We start from the raw sequence: 15403 nt of genomic DNA, 5'->3' as shown, positions 1-15403 counted from the left end.
TGTAAACTTATGTAATATCGTTATAAACTTAAAAAATAAATCTGAAATGATCAAAAGTTGTCGAATCTATTTATTTTTCATTATAGAATAAATAAATAAATTAAGAAATTGTTTGTCCATTTTGGCAGAAACGCTTTATTATATCAGCAGAAAAATTAATTTCATTTTTACTGCATTTCATGTACATATTCACAAATAAGTACGATATATTTATACTGTAAAATACATTTGAAAATCTGAATACAAGTTATATATCTTCTCAATCTTATAGAATTAAGTATGAAAAAAATAGCACTACTCGTCCTTTCTTTACATATTTAAAATATAAATATTTGATATGCTTTTATAGCTCAAAGAATAATATGCTATAATTAAGTACCTATTAGTATTAAAATAATTAAATACTGTCGTTAATAAATGGATAGTGTAAAATAACTAAATTTAAATGCAGCATAAAATATTTTGATTAAAATAGTTAAATAAAAGTCATAGTATATTTAGACAATTTAATTGAATTTTCTGACTAGATTCGGCAAGACTTAATGAAAACCGAAATTTTGTAGGTAACATTAAAAATGTATAGAATCATTATTTTGTCCAATCCTTAAAAATTAACTTTTAAGAATAATTATCAGGAATGTATTTAGCTTCAAATTCTTTCAACAAATTTCAGCTAGTAAGTTTTCTTTGATTTTGAATCGTTAGCCTAGCAATTTCTTCACCTAAGGTATCAATGTTATCCTATAAACAATTTAAACAAATAATGTATTGTCATTAAGCATTAGAATCTATAATAGATTACTAATATTACCTTTAAAGTAATATTTTTTAGTAGAGCATCTTCTAGAACTGACTGTAATTTCTGATTGATCTCTAAGGAAAGCTCAAGCGTCATATTTTCATCTGAAACTTTGTGGCTATATACAGAAGCCATTATACCTCCATATCGTGCTAATTCAGCCTAAAAGGTTTGAAAAATATTACTAGTAAACTTAAAACCTCAAATAAATATTGATCTATTAAATGAAGTAACGGGATATTTCAGGGAGTAACTTACAGGATTCCTTTTGTTTTTAATGTACTGAGCAAGAAAAGATAAGTGTTAATCTGTGTTAGCTCCTCCTAATGAAAAAATTTATGAATAAAATTTTAATTACCTTATGTCTGTCCCTGTCGTTACTTCCCATAGCATCGAAGTTCTCATGTAATATATAATTTTGGATAATTTTTGTTTTCTTCTGCAATTCTTCCACTAAGGTTCTCGTATGTTCTTCTAAAAAATCCAATTTTTCTGCCCTTCTGACGTTAATTTTTTGCAATTTTATAATTCGATCTATTAAACTTTGTCGGCTTGGTTCTAAAACTATTTGGTCACCATTTTCTGGTAAGGCACCATTAGCTGTGTCTGAAAATAAATTATAATATTAGTATACCATTATAAAAAGAATCATAACATATTAATGAAAACCTGTATTTAAGGATGAATTTGAATTAACTCTCGAAGCGTTGGCTAAAGCATTACTAGAGGAAGCAGTTTCCAAAATTTCCAATTTTCTCCTACACTGTTGCAATTCTCTCGTCATTTCCTTCAACGAAGTTTGCTGCTTTCTTCTTAATACTGCATTTTCTCCCTGACTGTCCTCCAATTTCTCTGATAAACTCTGTGCTAAGAGTGCTTGCTCAGATAGTTTATGTGACAAAGTTTCACACTCTTCAATTCGTTTTTTCTTTTCCATGATCAAGTTTTCTTCTAATGTTTTAATCTTTACTGACATTTCGTGTATTTTGGTTCGCAGAGGGCCCTGATCGCTCTCAAGCTCTTTTACTTTAGCCTCAATAGCTGAAAATTCTGACTGCAGTCTTACATTCTTATCTGTCAATTTCTGAGTGAAGTCCAACATATGGGCCTCTCGCTGTCTACAAGACTCCATATCAGATTGCATTTCTTCACTGCACTGTCGCAAATTCTGCACTTCCACCTCTGAAGATAAAAGACACTGTTCCTTGCTAAATAAATAAATTTAATGGCATTATTACAAATTCTACCTGTTATAATAATATATTAACTACTCACTGCTGCAACTGTAGTTTCAGCATTTCTAGCTCAGAAACTTTATTTTGTAATTCAGCAATTTCCTTTTGCCTTTGATCAGCAATTACTTTTAAATTACTGTAATTATTTTCTATATTTAATCTATTTTTCTCTGAATCCTGAATTTTCAAACTCAGTGTATTATTCTCTTCAATTAAAACTGTCTGTCTTTGTTTCAGGATATCTACTTCTTTCTGTAGCTGAAGCCGTAGCATTTCTTTGTCTTCTATTATGTGTCTCTCCAAGATTAATTGAGCTTGCTGCTCCTTTAATTGTTGATCCAAAGTTACAGCTTTATTCTCTTCTGATTGCTGGAATTTACGTATCGTTTCTTGAGTTTCACGACGTACTTGCTCACATTCCTCTTTCATTTCATTAATTCTTAACTAAAAAAAGAGAAAAGTTTGTTAATCAAATTTGGTTATATTTAAATGAAGCTTTGACTGTAGCAAAATTAATTACCAAAGCTTTATCTAATTTCTGTTGTGTTTCTTTTTGTTGTTCCATCTCTATTTTCAATTTATTTTGGGTCCATTTTAATTTTAAATCTTTCATACTAACTTCTTCTTTCAAATGCTCCACTTCTTTCTGTAACTCTGAAACGTCACGACATTTTGTATCTAATATGTTACATATTCGTGTTCTTTCTCCCTGAATCTGCTTTAATTTGTTTTGAAGCTGCTCCTGTTCCTTTGTCAACTCTTTCACTCTACGCTCGCTAAAATCTTTTGCCCTGCAAAAAATAATTAATTACATTATTTCAGTAACTTAAAGCACCAGATATTTTTTAAAAAATTACCTTTGTGCATCAATAAGCTGTTTCTCACCAACAGCATACTTCATTACCATACTCTCTCTTTCTTTGTTTGCTATCTCATAGTCTCGTTTTAAAATTTCTTGATATGCTACTGCAGAACGCAATTCATTTGTTAATTTAACAACATTAGCTTCCAAGTCTTTAATTTTCATAAGAAATGGTTCCCCGCTTTTTTCTTTTTCCATATATTCAATTTTCTCTATTAATTTTAAATTTATGTCCTTTAAATCTGTGTAATCTTCCAATAAAGAAATATATACAGGATGCTCCAAAAGAGTTTTATCAACAGTTTCAAGTACAGCTTCATCCAAATTGCTTAAAATTTTCTTATCAAACCTGTCTGGTATAACATTTGTAACCAAATTTTCCAAATTATTTTCAGGAGACATATTGTTGGAATTTATCATATCATTCTCTGATGTAATTGTATTATTTTCATCTAATAAAATATTTTTGCCAATATTTGATTTACTTTCAGTTTTCAATTCTGTAATATTTATTGGTACTGTACTTTGACTCTTAATGCCTAGATTACTGGATGAATGAAGGTCCATGTGTTTGGAGTTTATTAAATCATTTAAAGGATCACAAAATTTTCTTGAATTTCCACTTAAATCATTATCAGAGTTGGATTTGAATAAAGAAGCTTTATCATTAATAAGATTGCTATTTAATGGTCTTAAATTTGGATTATGTCTAACTGATTGAGGTAGTAATGCTTTTTCCATAATATTTGTTGACTTCTCTGTGATAAAGTTAAGGAAGTTACGACTTTTATTCAAAAATTGTGTGTTAGACTGCATAATACTTATTGGATTTACAGGCAGAGAGATTTTAACCAATCTACTATCATTGTTAATAGAATTAATATTATTGTCAGCTGTTTCATTCATATTTTTTGTAATTTCCTCCATACAATTTAGGACCGAAGCAGCATTTTCTTCTTTTAAAGTTGATTCTGTAGATTTATTCAATTCTTTCACTGTTAAATAATAGTATATTAATTAATTAATTTACTTGACTTCACAAATATGTCATGAGTATATAATGTTCTCTTTAAATATTGTAAGCAATAGAATCTTAGATTTATACCTCCATCCATATTTAAAATTTGACTGTAAAATTTCTTTCAGTATACATTAATTCATTTCAGCAAAAATTTTATTGAACAACCGGAAACTATGAAGGAGTGTCAAAAATTTGCCAAAACACATTTATCTAGTGCTTTTTTAAGATAATTAACCTAAAAACAACTTTTGCTCGAGACGTCAAATGTCCAGGTGGACCGTGGAAGTGGTGGCCCGTGGTGAATGTATAGTAGTCGTACACGACGTATGTACTACACAGTCGTACATACGTAGTGACACTTGACAGTGAATGCTCTCACCTCTTTTCGGTTGGAATCCGGATAGTCACTTCAAACAGCCACTCCGCCCACTCCGTCTCCAATTCAGCAGGGCTAGCCCGGCCCGGGTAAAGTAAACCAGGGTAAAGTTGGTTTGTTTTTAATTTTTTTGTTGCTCTTTAAATCTATACATAGAAATGAATCTTCTTCAATCTAGGAATATCTAGGGTGCTTTTTCATAAGAGAACCCTGACTGACCGCCCCTGAGTCCTGACGAGGAACCAGAAACAGCTGGTGTATCTAATTTAAAGACGGGTTAATGTGCCCTAAAGATAATATAATATAATATTATAATAAAAATCTCTCTCTCTCTCTCTCTCTCTCTCTTTAAGAATGGCAAATTTAAAGTTAAATAATATTTCTAGAATTTCACGCTTATTTCAACCGACAATTTTAGCGCCAAAATATTATCAAGATAACAAAACTTTATCAATAGGTTACAAAGTGTGTAAACAAAACAAACTTTTCAATCTTTTTCTTAATTGTTATTTTTTTAGCTTCTCATACAAAATGGTATTATTAAAAGAATTGATACTGGCACTTATTCGTTATTACCTGTGGGCTTACGAGTGTTGGAAAAGTTAACTAAGTTAATTGATGATGAAATGAAAAATATAGGGGCTCAAAAAATGCTTTTTCCAGCCTTCACTAAATCAACATTATGGGATACTTCTAATAGATACAAGGAGAGTTTGGGAGAATTGTTTACAGTAAAAGATAGACATGATAAAGAATATGTGCTAAGTCCTGTAAGTAAAATAATATTTGTTTTTGTTTAGGTAATCAATGAAATTGAACACTTATTTTTTAGACCTATGAAGAGGCCATTTGCCATTTGATAGCAGACATTGGGCCTTTATCCAAAAAGGAATTGCCCCTTTTGCTATATCAAATTTCTAGTAAATGGAGGGATGAATTAAGGCCCCGTGGTGGCTTTTTACGTAGCCGTGAATTTATTATGAAAGATTTGTATTCTTTTGACTCCAGCTTAAAAGAGGCGCAAAATTCATATGATTTGGTGTGCAAGGCTTATGATAACTTCTTCAAGCAAATTGGAATAAATTTTATAAAAGGTATTTAAAAATTACTGTTTAATTTATAATTTTATATTTCTTTGTAAAAAGTAGTATTGTACTCTTTTATAGTGGTAGGTGATACTGGTGAAACTGGAGGAACTTTATCACACGAGTATCATTATTTATCTAATATTGGGGATGATACAATTTTGATTTGTCCTTCTTGTAAATATAGCATTAATGAAAGAATTTCTAAAGACAACAAGTGTGTTAAGTGTAAATGTTGCATGACAAAAAATAAAGCAGTTGAGGTAATTATGAAAGAGATGTATTAAGTCTAATTATATTTCAATCTATTATTTCTTTTTTTAGGTTGGACACACATTTCTGTTAGAGGATAAATATTCTAAACTTTTTAAAGCTCACTTTAAAGATGGATGTGAAAGCAAGCCTTTAGTTATGGGATGTTATGGAATCGGATTAAGTCGTATATTGACTACAGTTGTTGAAATAATGTCAAATAGAGAAGAAATAAGGTGGCCAAAATCTTTATCACCTTATGATATATGTATTATACCACCTAAGGTAAAATATGAATAGTTTTACTGTGTTTTTTTTTAATATTAATACAAAGTTTTTATGAAGGAAGGAAGTAAAGAAGAGCCTGCAGCTGAATATTTAAACAAAATTTGTGAAATTCTCCAGCAAAAGAATCTAGATATAATATTAGATGATAGGATCAATATGACAATTGGTAGAAGATTAGTTTCAGCCCAGATAAATGGATATCCTTATGTCATAATTATTGGAAGAACTGCGATGCAATCTCCGCCTTCTTTCGAAGTGATTAATATGAATACAAAACAACAATCTATTTTACCACTAGAGCAAATGGATCATTATTTTAACAAAGCTAGTAATACAAATGACAAAATGGAATCAATGATTGAACAATGAATTTAAATAAAAGGTATATAAAGTTACAAAAACAATATAAAATTTTAAGCGTCATATTCATGCCAAATTGCACATTTACACCTGATTATTCTTAATGTAAAAAAGTTTTATAACATTTTATAATAAAATAGGAATTAAGAATACGAATATTTAATATTCTAATTTCACTTTGATTTTGTGGTAGGAATTACAAAGAAATCCACGCAAATTCCAAATATTTTTGACACTCTCTGGCTGAACATTGCACGAAGAATCTACTGCTTTAGACCAAATTTCTATTTCATTTGTTTTAATATCCACAGGAAGATTTATCATCCATAATATCCAACTCCAATGCCTATTTTCCTTAGCATCCAAATCTTGAGCTATTATATCAGCCGTGTGCCAATTATCGCCGTTATCACAAGTCACATCAACTCTTATAATTTTCTTACCACCACCAGACCAGGCATATCCTATAAATTGAAAAAAAAATTAAAATACTATTCAACAACGGACTCATTTTGAGTTTACCTTTAACAGGAATTTTCCCATCAACCACCTTGATTGTTTCCATTTTCTCTGGAGTGCAAATTGCAGAAATTACAGGCATCTCTTGAATTGCAGGAGATTTGGAAAAATCTACAGTATCCCAATCTGTATTTGGGGAAAATAATTTATAATCTCCTTGTTGAAATTGAGATTGACACTCTTCTTTTGATACTATCACTTTGGCTGTATCATATAAAATATTTTATTGATAGTGGAATCAATAAAAATTACTAGGCATTTGAAATGTAAATTATTACCAAGCCATTTTACATTTCTTGCTCCAACAACACCAGGAACAATAGCTCTAACTGGGAAACCATGGTCTTTAGGTATTGGACGTCCATTCATTTTATATGCTAATATTACATCGCCTTTTGGATCCATGGCTTTACTGATAGGTATACTTGCACCATAAGGAGTGCCTGATGGGTCCAAATCATGGCCTTCAAACTTTAAAAACATTATTATATTCATTAACAATATGAAGGGAAAACAATTTATTACCTGCACATGATTATATTTATCTTCATTTATACCCATATCTTTTAGAATATCGCATAAGCGAGCACCAGTCCATTTTGCGGTCCCAACTGCACCTATATCCCATCTAAGGCCTTTCAATGGTTTAACCTACTTGAGGAATTTGAGTATATTTAAATATTTAAGAACCTTATTAAAATGTGTGAAGCTACATTTTACCTCAGACATTTCTGAACGTCTATTCCCTCCACACATGATCGTTGTGCTCACAGTATATTCTGGATACTTTTTTAACGACTCAAGGTTAAGTGTTAATTTTGTATCTTCTTCAATAGCTAATTCTATTTCATAACCATCTAACTCTACTTCTGGCACAGGCAAGTGATTTCTTACATAAAATATATCTCTGAAAAACATTTTTGCTATAAATGGAGAACAAATTGTATTTGCAGATTTAATGTATGCCTACTCTGGTGTATGAAAACTTTCAACTAGAAGCTTCCCTGGAGTCTCAGCACAAAACGGCTTATAACCATTTATTTTTAAAGCTTTATGCCTTTTAGGCTCGTTTGCATATGGATCATCAGTTTCACCTGCAGCTTTTGCTTCTTCAGAAGAGAGATTTCCAATTCTCATAGATTCAAGTAGAGAATAAATATCAGAGTTATTATGATTTGCAAAAATGGTCCAAAAAGGTTCAATAGAAGCACCAGCAGCCATCATAATTTTAGAAGAGCCACCAGGATGTTTATCAACAAAATTTGTTATATCGTATACACCATGTCTGAAAGTTACCCATATTCCTTTCTCTTTTGTATCATGATTTCCAACTTCTTCCAAGGTATATGTCTTAAGATCAGACCTTGATTCTCCACAATATGCATTTTCATGTTTATTAAGCGCTTGAACTTTTCTTGAAGGTGAAGAATAATTATAATACAACCCTAAGCCTGAAAAAAGTAATGTTGCATATGCCAAATTTTTTCCATACCATTTTGCTTTAAAATTATTGTCTCTGTAATTTGATTCATTACTAAAATATCTGCATGTGGATAAAGATGTTTTCTTTAAAAGTATATAGCATAAAGAAATCTGTGAGCTGAAAAAAAAATTTAGTGAGTAATTTGGTTAATTTAAATATCATGCCTTTATAAATTTATTGAGTTGAAAAATACATTTATAATAATTGAAGTGAATAAAAACTATACCTCTTATTTATTTTAAAAAACATTTTATAGTGTGAAATCATGGTGTTTTAAACTTTTAAAACTTTGTTTTAATACATTATAATTTTCCTTATAATGATAAGTAATATAAAGCTCTCTTGAGAAATATAAACATTTATATTATTCCATCCTATCATTACAATATGTGAACCATTATTTAATCAAAAGAAAGAAAGAATATGAGAAGATATACAATTAATTTCGAAATATCGGCGTACCTCGCTTATCAGAAAAAGTTTTTTATTAACATTTTGTCTTAAATGAAGAAAGGGAAACTATACTGCTTGCTTATGCCGTGCCGTATGCTTGTTACAGTGACAGTACATACTATACCTTGAAGAATAGGAAAGACCACGGCAGCGGGCAAGAGCAAATCACCACATATTAAAAAATTTGTTATCTTACTAATTAAATGTGCGAGAGTGTACAATTGCAAATTTCTAATAATTATACTTTAAATAAACTTTATTTTTCTTTCGATATATTTAAAATATATTAGAGCCAGACTAATTTTTAATCATTGAGAAAAGGGATACCAAAAATTCTAAATATCAAAATGTTACGATTTGCCCTGGTCTCTAGCGGGTTGTATACTGCAGTATGAATCAATTTACTTTTGTATAACTATCAAGAAATATTCATTTTTTATATAAACGATTTTTGAAGCGTACCTGTTGCGATTTGAGCTTAAAAAGGTTTCTAACAAAAAATTCACATTTCTTATATAGTTTTCAAAGATAAAAAGAATTTTACGTCTTATGACGTTCCCGTATGGGTTAGCTTAAGTACAAGTAAACATCTTGTATAATATATACAATGAAATACCCCACATAAATTATAAATCCGAATAATCAAAGGTTTGGTTTGTTGGTCGGTTATGTTCTTTTAATTTAAAGGGTAAATGGAGTCATGAACTCACGCGCGAGATCGAAATTTGCTATTGTTGATACTAAATCAATATGTATATATGTATCTATACATATATAACTGTATATAACTATACATAATATTTTTGTAGGTGGACACTGAAGAAATTTCTTTTGAATAATTTGGATCTAAACCAACAATTTAAAATTTTTGAATGTTGTACTTTCAAATTTTAACTAAAAGTAAATTGAAATTGAAAATTGTATACATACAACATTTGCCTGATATAGCTGTGCAACAATGATGTTGAAAAGATAACCTAATTCTCAATGTGTTTATTTAAAATTCCAAATATTATTCTTAATGTTTCTACTCTGTGATAGTTTGAAAATGTTTAAAATTTTTAACCTGGGGTGAGTTAAGTGAAAATTAATCAAAATGAGTGGCTCGAAAAAAAAAATTAACCATCGTACCTTGTTTAAAAAACGAACGCAAAATGACGATAATGAAGAATTGACGCACAAAGTTATCATTTCTGCAAGAAAAACTGGAAATTTGAATCTCTCTTCAAAAGGAATATTTTCGGGTATATAAAATATAAATTTTCAAAACTGCTAAAATATATCGCTTTTGCAAAGCTCATTAGTATGCATGTTTCAAATTATCTTTTAAACTTTAATTTATATTAGTTTTGGTGTTATTTACAGAAAAATGTTTATATTTAAATATTACATATTGCTGTGTATTGTTTGTTTTTTATTAGAACGCATGTGATGTACTCATTCAACTATTATAACGTTTTTAGAAAAATAAATATTTTTGTTTTAAAAACCCTATTATTTTATTATTTATTATTATAATGCTTTGTATGCACAATCATCTGGTGAGCATTTTGGTATTCCGGTGCAAGATCTATGCATTCATCGCACAGATATTTTTTAAATCAATCATAACGATATAAAAAGGTAGTATAAAATTCATTACAATTTGAAAAGAAATAGAAACTATGTGTCTATTATTACTAAAATAAACTATTACAGTTCCTAAAAAAGTATGGAGCTTAAATGAATTAACAGAAGAAGAAATAAAAGATATTCATTTGGAGTTGGATTATGAACATAAGCATGAAAGATGGTGGGAGCAAGAGTTGTTGAAAATATTAGATCTAAGCTCAAATAGTATTTCTACAATTGATCCTGAAATAGAAAGACTGTGCGAACTACTAGCATTGGATGTAAGAAAATGTGAAATTATTTCTTGCAGAACCTGGACTGAAAATATCTAAATCATTTTTAATTTGTATAGTTACATGATAACAATTTAGAAACTTTACCACCACAACTTGGAAATTTGTGCAACTTGAAAAAGCTGGATTTATCTTCCAATAAGTTGAAAGTTCTACCTGTTAATTTTTATAAACTATCAGAGCTTCGTGAGTTAAACATAAAAAATAACTTATTAAAAGAACTAAATTCTGCAATAGGAGACCTAGTTATGCTGACAAATTTGGTAGGTTTCTTTATCTTAGAAATATCCTATCCACATATACAAATTTTTAATTTTTTAATTTACAGGATATATCACACAACTATTTAAAACAGCTACCAATAGGAATGGGATACCTTGTAAGATTATTATCCCTGAATATTAGCCACAATCAATTGAAAGAGTTACCTGCAGACATCATGAGTATGAGAGGTATAAAATGTTATGTATTCTTGATAGAAACTTTATGTTCAGGAGTCTTACTAATTATTACATTTTTTGACACAGCATTGCTAAAATTGGATGCCAGCTGCAATCAACTAGAAATTGTACCATCTCTAAATGAATTACGCAAAATAGAAATCATTATGCTTCATACTAATAACATAAAAAATATTCCAAATATTTCTTGTTGCAACAATTTGAAAGAAATTCATTTGGCAAATAATAGTATAAATGTATGTATTAAAAAAATTTTGATTTCACATGAAATTTATCATTATGTAATTATGGACATGTTTTTTTCTCAGGAAATTGATACAGAATGCCTAGAAGGATTAGGTGTGTTAAAGATTTTAACTTTGGGTCATAATAAAATAGAAACAGTTCCAGAAGATATGATGAAGCTAATTAACCTGGAAGTTCTTGATTTATCTTACAATAAAATAACATCAATACCTAATTTTATTGGTATATTACCAAAGTTAAAGAAATTTTCAATCGATGGAAATAATATAAAAAATGTAAGAAACGATATAATAAGATGCGGCACCTCTCGAATTGTAAGACATATTAGACAAAATGCTATTGGTTTAAATATTAATGCTCCAGACTATATGCAGACGGAAAATAATAAATTTCCAGATAAGTATGTACCAGTTTGTGAATTGTGTGTGTGTGTGTGTGAATTGCTTATATAAGCAAAATATATATTTAACAAATATTTATGTCACTATAGATATAGGATGAAAAGTACAAAGTTATTGAGTCTTGTTGGACAAGGCCTTGTCTTGATACCTGATGATGTTATAGAAAATGCGTTAGCTGCTGAAGTGACTATTATTGACATTAGTAAAAATAAATTAACAGAGCTATCCAGTAAATTTTCTAGCATTAAAACAGTGATAGAGCTCAAGTTAAGTTCAAACTCATTTAATAGTATACCAGACTGGCTTGGTGAAAATTATAAGTACTTACAATACTTGGATTTGAGCAGAAATCACTTTAATTCACTTCCTAGGAGTATGGATCTCTTAGTAAAATTACGAGAAATCGATATTTCGTATAATAAATTTGCCGAGATGCCAGAATGCTTAGGTGATATTGAAAATTTAGAGATAATTATTGCTAATGATAATCAAATTTCTCATATCAACATACCATTACTAACAAAGCTGAATCGCCTTGCTACGCTCAATCTTTCCAATAATAATATTGGATATGTGCCACCAGAACTAGGAAAGTTGACAAATCTGAGGTAAATAAAATGATGACTATTGGAAATAAAAAGTTTTTGGTTTGATTATAAAATTTAATTGAATATTTTAGAATTCTTGAACTATCTGGAAATTGCTTTAAGTACCCAAGACAAGCAATTCTAATGAAAGATACTAAAGAAATTCTTGAATACTTGCGGAATCGAATACCAACGGAAAATTAATTAAATGAAAAGTAAATTTTTATATTTGTTTTAAAATTAAGTAGATGTCGTCTAGTAAAAAATTAAAGATTTGCTAGTGCTTTTACCATTGGCGTTAAGTAAAAATTTAAAGTTCGCGCGTAATTTTAGAATGCCAAAATCAAAGGGACAAAATGTAGTCCGTTAATTGTTTTTGTTAATAAAGATAAAGTTTTATATTAATTATTGTTTCAAATTATATGTATGTTCTTTCAGTAAATTTCAGAGATAAAAATAGAAGAGGATAGTAAATTGCGTAGTAATACATATCGTAACTATGTAAATATACATACGGTTTATTTACATTAATTCATAGGTTTATTTAGGTTATTCATGCAGGTTAATGATCTGACTTTAAAGGTGATGAGGATTATTGAGAATGAGATGTTATGTTGTTTTCCTAAACGACTTCACTTTGATATAAGAGAAAAAATTTAAAATTAATAGGCGTTAAGCGATAACATTTGTGGTAAAATATATGTATCAGAAAATATTTTTGTTTTAAAAATTTCTGATAGTTTGTATAAAAAATGGGTACATTAAAAGAGAAAGGAATTTCGAGCGATGATAAAAAAAAAGCAAAAGAAAGTATTATATTACTACAGGACCAATTTAAAAATGAGTTTTCACTTGTTGAAAAAACTGACTATCATATTTTACTAGTGCAATCTTTGAAAGATATAAAGGATCAAGTAATATGTAATTCAGAGTTGGATTACATAAAAAATGAATTAAAAAAATTAAGCTGTCCTGTTACATGGGATTTGGAGCAGGGATTTGAATATTGTAAACAACTTATGGATGCGACAAAAGTAGAATGTCATTTTAATAATAATGACATACTTCCATTGCAAAGTGTAATTGGATTTTTGACAGTTTCTAGTCAAGAGTTATATTATGGAAGACATAATTATGCAGAGGATAACTTTAATGAGGCTTTTAAGCTCTACACAGAGCTTACAGAAATGTAAGACTTATTTATCTTCTTTATACATTATAACGTATATTTATTAATACTAAGCATTCGTGTAATTAGGGATGATATGAGTTACTTGAAAAAGGTATTAAAACATGTAGTATACTCTACCAAATGCTATATTTTTTATGAAGGAAAAAAGTTTAAAGTAGTAAAAGTCTTATTAAAAGATATTCCTGATGTAAATGAATTTAGCACTCAAGAATTAGGTGTCATAGCTGGATTCTTGGGAATTGCTAGTTCATTATGTATGAAATATGATGTAACTATTGCTATTAAACATTTTGAGGCAGCAATAAACCTGGATCCAGATAATGGCTTGTGGCATTTTAATTTGGCAAAACTGTTACGTGCACAACGAAGGAATATAGATATAAGAATAAAGCCATCAAAAAGAGAGCAGGAAGAATTCACCATTGCTTATAATTTAAGCAAAAACCCTATTTTTGGAGTCTATATTGCTAGACTTATGAGAGAAACATTGACAAATACTAAAGGAAAGAGTCAATTGTTACCATTTGAAAGCAAAATAGTACAATTGTACGATGAAGTATTTTTATATGCAAAAAATAATTATAGAATACTTCTAATGTTAGCTTTAGGCTACATTAGAATTAAAACATTAGATAAATCAAAAGAAGCTCGGGAATGTCTTGAATTAGTACAAATGATATTGCCTGATGATTCTACTTACTTTCATTATCAAGCAAAATATATGGAAAAATTTGGTACTAAAAAGGTATTAATGCAAATTTATGCATAACTGATTAATTCACTTTACAAAATTATTTGTTTAGATTAATTTAATATTATGTTTTTATAGGAAGTCATTTACTACTTTAAAAAAGCTTCTGAAAAGTATAATTTTTGTGCAGATTGCGATTATGCCAGTTATATTGCAAGAACTTCTATGACAGAGGCTATAGAATTCTTAGAATCATTAATAATAAAATATAATGATTTTAAAATATGTAATCAAAGCATTAATCTTAAAACTGCTTCTACTCATTATAGCTGTGGTAATATAAAACGAGCTTCTGTATTGTTCTTAGAAGCTTTAAATATTGATGCCGATAATGAAATGCTAAAGGTTAGCAATAATTTTTACAAAGCTCAAATGGGTGGAGAATATTAAATACTTTTTTATTTGTTCTAGAAACCATTTTATTTTATAAAGTTTGACACAAATGACTTTAAAAATGGAATCTATGAGTTTTTAAGGTTCCGATTATTACCGGAAATAAAAAAATATTATAGTAATGATCGAGAATTAATAGACATTGGTAAAAAAATAAATGAGTATATCATAGTATATGGAAATAATTTTTCCTCTTTACCAAGGAAAATTTAAAAAAATATATATAAGTAAATTATATATTTTCTACTTTCAATCTACTTTTATCTTGTTACAATACATACAAAATATCATTTTATTTTAATTATGACTATTTCTAGATGAGATTAAAAGCTTGTTTTGTTCAACAAATTTTATTATTATCCAAAGAGATGGCTGAAATTATTATAAATTGTAATTTTCTTCTTTATAAACTAATTTTAATTACCTGTGTTTAAACTTAATATTTAATAATAAAAATGTTTTGGAAATTTCTGTAAAAATTTAAGTTGTGTAAGTTCGATTTAAAAGTTGAACGGCAGCAAGAGCAAGAGTGAGTCCTATACGGATTATACTTAAATAATACCTCTTTCAAATTTACCGCGGCTATTCGTTACGCGGCCATCAGCTGAACGATAATCGAATCAAGTCGATTATTCTCGAAGTTGAATATTATATACTGCAATTCCCTTCAAATTTTCTATATGTATATGTATACAGACCCTAAGGCGGCCTAAGGCCCTAAGGCCTCTCAGGCCC

At 28.9% G+C, this 15403-nt stretch overlaps 5 protein-coding genes across 12 annotated transcripts; 3 read left to right on the top strand and 2 right to left on the bottom strand.

Moving 5' to 3' along the window:
• Positions 1-360: 360 nt before the first annotated feature.
• On the bottom strand, positions 361-4142 carry LOC136772993 (coiled-coil domain-containing protein 186-like). 2 transcript variants are annotated; one of them, XM_066726293.1, is made up of 9 exons: positions 4002-4142; positions 2892-3891; positions 2555-2825; positions 2075-2478; positions 1469-2007; positions 1158-1405; positions 1058-1081; positions 812-961; positions 361-741 (listed from the first exon to the last, which is right to left on the bottom strand). In XM_066726293.1, the coding sequence occupies exons 1-9, from the start codon at positions 4009-4011 to the stop codon at positions 670-672; spliced, it is 2718 nt and encodes a 905-aa protein (XP_066582390.1). In that variant the 5' UTR covers positions 4012-4142; the 3' UTR covers positions 361-669. The 2 variants fall into 2 exon arrangements, with proteins under 2 accessions (XP_066582390.1, XP_066582391.1); XM_066726294.1 differs by lacking the exon at positions 1058-1081.
• A 120-nt stretch (positions 4143-4262) lies between these two features.
• ProRS-m (prolyl-tRNA synthetase 2-like protein, mitochondrial) lies at positions 4263-6436 on the top strand. Of its 3 annotated transcripts, none has more exons than XM_066726303.1 (7): positions 4263-4397; positions 4472-4569; positions 4812-5063; positions 5126-5387; positions 5460-5641; positions 5703-5915; positions 5976-6436. In XM_066726303.1, the coding sequence occupies exons 3-7, from the start codon at positions 4920-4922 to the stop codon at positions 6285-6287; spliced, it is 1113 nt and encodes a 370-aa protein (XP_066582400.1). In that variant the 5' UTR covers positions 4263-4397; positions 4472-4569; positions 4812-4919; the 3' UTR covers positions 6288-6436. The 3 variants fall into 3 exon arrangements, with proteins under 3 accessions (XP_066582400.1, XP_066582398.1, XP_066582399.1); XM_066726301.1 differs by having other exon boundaries at positions 4472-4758; XM_066726302.1 differs by having other exon boundaries at positions 4271-4397; positions 4482-4758.
• Positions 6325-12151, bottom strand: shop (shopper). 4 transcript variants are annotated; one of them, XM_066726297.1, is made up of 8 exons: positions 12074-12151; positions 8507-8654; positions 7768-8397; positions 7518-7704; positions 7323-7448; positions 7076-7268; positions 6801-7001; positions 6325-6742 (listed from the first exon to the last, which is right to left on the bottom strand). In XM_066726297.1, the coding sequence occupies exons 2-8, from the start codon at positions 8545-8547 to the stop codon at positions 6438-6440; spliced, it is 1683 nt and encodes a 560-aa protein (XP_066582394.1). In that variant the 5' UTR covers positions 8548-8654; positions 12074-12151; the 3' UTR covers positions 6325-6437. The 4 variants fall into 4 exon arrangements, with proteins under 4 accessions (XP_066582394.1, XP_066582395.1, XP_066582393.1 ...); XM_066726298.1 differs by lacking the exon at positions 12074-12151 and adding an exon at positions 9196-9253; XM_066726296.1 differs by lacking the exon at positions 12074-12151 and adding an exon at positions 8743-8874.
• On the top strand, positions 9521-13181 carry LOC136772994 (leucine-rich repeat-containing protein 40-like). 2 transcript variants are annotated; one of them, XR_010822538.1, is made up of 9 exons: positions 9521-9977; positions 10432-10625; positions 10697-10900; positions 10966-11089; positions 11165-11334; positions 11407-11744; positions 11835-12353; positions 12425-12833; positions 12894-13181. XR_010822538.1 is itself a non-coding variant. In XM_066726295.1 (8 exons), exons 1-8 carry the CDS (start codon positions 9830-9832, stop codon positions 12534-12536), a joined length of 1809 nt encoding a protein of 602 aa, XP_066582392.1. In that variant the 5' UTR covers positions 9521-9829; the 3' UTR covers positions 12537-13181. The 2 variants fall into 2 exon arrangements, 1 of the variants encoding a protein (XP_066582392.1); XM_066726295.1 differs by having other exon boundaries at positions 12425-13181.
• LOC136772996 (uncharacterized) lies at positions 13083-14996 on the top strand. Its single transcript, XM_066726300.1, has 4 exons — positions 13083-13521; positions 13591-14269; positions 14354-14620; positions 14687-14996. The coding sequence occupies exons 1-4, from the start codon at positions 13085-13087 to the stop codon at positions 14879-14881; spliced, it is 1578 nt and encodes a 525-aa protein (XP_066582397.1). The 5' UTR covers positions 13083-13084; the 3' UTR covers positions 14882-14996.
• The last annotated feature ends 407 nt before the right edge of the window (positions 14997-15403 follow it).

The sequence above is a fragment of the Prorops nasuta genome, unplaced genomic scaffold, assembly GCF_024137725.1.
Source record: "Prorops nasuta isolate Cenicafe-Biocafe unplaced genomic scaffold, Cenicafe_Pnas_1.2 PNAS00004, whole genome shotgun sequence".
NCBI classification, from domain to species: Eukaryota; Metazoa; Arthropoda; class Insecta; order Hymenoptera; family Bethylidae; genus Prorops; species Prorops nasuta.
This window is presented reverse-complemented; position numbering and strand designations above follow the sequence as displayed.

Excerpts from the sequence above, each read along its gene's own strand:
- LOC136772993 (XM_066726293.1), bottom strand. Across the intron at positions 1,406-1,468 it reads AAATTCATCCTTAAATACAG|ACACAGCTAATGGTGCCTTA; the intron begins GTTTTCATTAAT and ends ATTTATTTTCAG. Across the intron at positions 1,082-1,157 it reads ACGACAGGGACAGACATAAG|TACATTAAAAACAAAAGGAA; the intron begins GTAATTAAAATT and ends TTTCTTGCTCAG.
- ProRS-m (XM_066726301.1), top strand. The coding sequence starts at position 4,648 with ATGGCAAATTTAAAGTTAAATAATATTTCTAGAATTTCACGCTTATTT. Across the intron at positions 5,064-5,125 it reads AAGAATATGTGCTAAGTCCT|ACCTATGAAGAGGCCATTTG; the intron begins GTAAGTAAAATA and ends CTTATTTTTTAG. Across the intron at positions 5,916-5,975 it reads TATGTATTATACCACCTAAG|GAAGGAAGTAAAGAAGAGCC; the intron begins GTAAAATATGAA and ends GTTTTTATGAAG.
- shop (XM_066726297.1), bottom strand. The coding sequence starts at position 8,547 with ATGATTTCACACTATAAAATGTTTTTTAAAATAAATAAGAG. Across the intron at positions 7,449-7,517 it reads GACGTTCAGAAATGTCTGAG|GTTAAACCATTGAAAGGCCT; the intron begins GTAAAATGTAGC and ends TTCCTCAAGTAG. Across the intron at positions 7,269-7,322 it reads ATAAATATAATCATGTGCAG|TTTGAAGGCCATGATTTGGA; the intron begins GTAATAAATTGT and ends ATGTTTTTAAAG.
- LOC136772994 (XM_066726295.1), top strand. The coding sequence starts at position 9,830 with ATGAGTGGCTCGAAAAAAAAAATTAACCATCGTACCTTGTTTAAAAAA. Across the intron at positions 10,626-10,696 it reads GCGAACTACTAGCATTGGAT|TTACATGATAACAATTTAGA; the intron begins GTAAGAAAATGT and ends TAATTTGTATAG. Across the intron at positions 11,745-11,834 it reads AATAATAAATTTCCAGATAA|ATATAGGATGAAAAGTACAA; the intron begins GTATGTACCAGT and ends ATGTCACTATAG.
- LOC136772996 (XM_066726300.1), top strand. The coding sequence starts at position 13,085 with ATGGGTACATTAAAAGAGAAAGGAATTTCGAGCGATGATAAAAAAAAA. Across the intron at positions 13,522-13,590 it reads TACACAGAGCTTACAGAAAT|GGATGATATGAGTTACTTGA; the intron begins GTAAGACTTATT and ends TCGTGTAATTAG. Across the intron at positions 14,621-14,686 it reads CCGATAATGAAATGCTAAAG|AAACCATTTTATTTTATAAA; the intron begins GTTAGCAATAAT and ends TATTTGTTCTAG.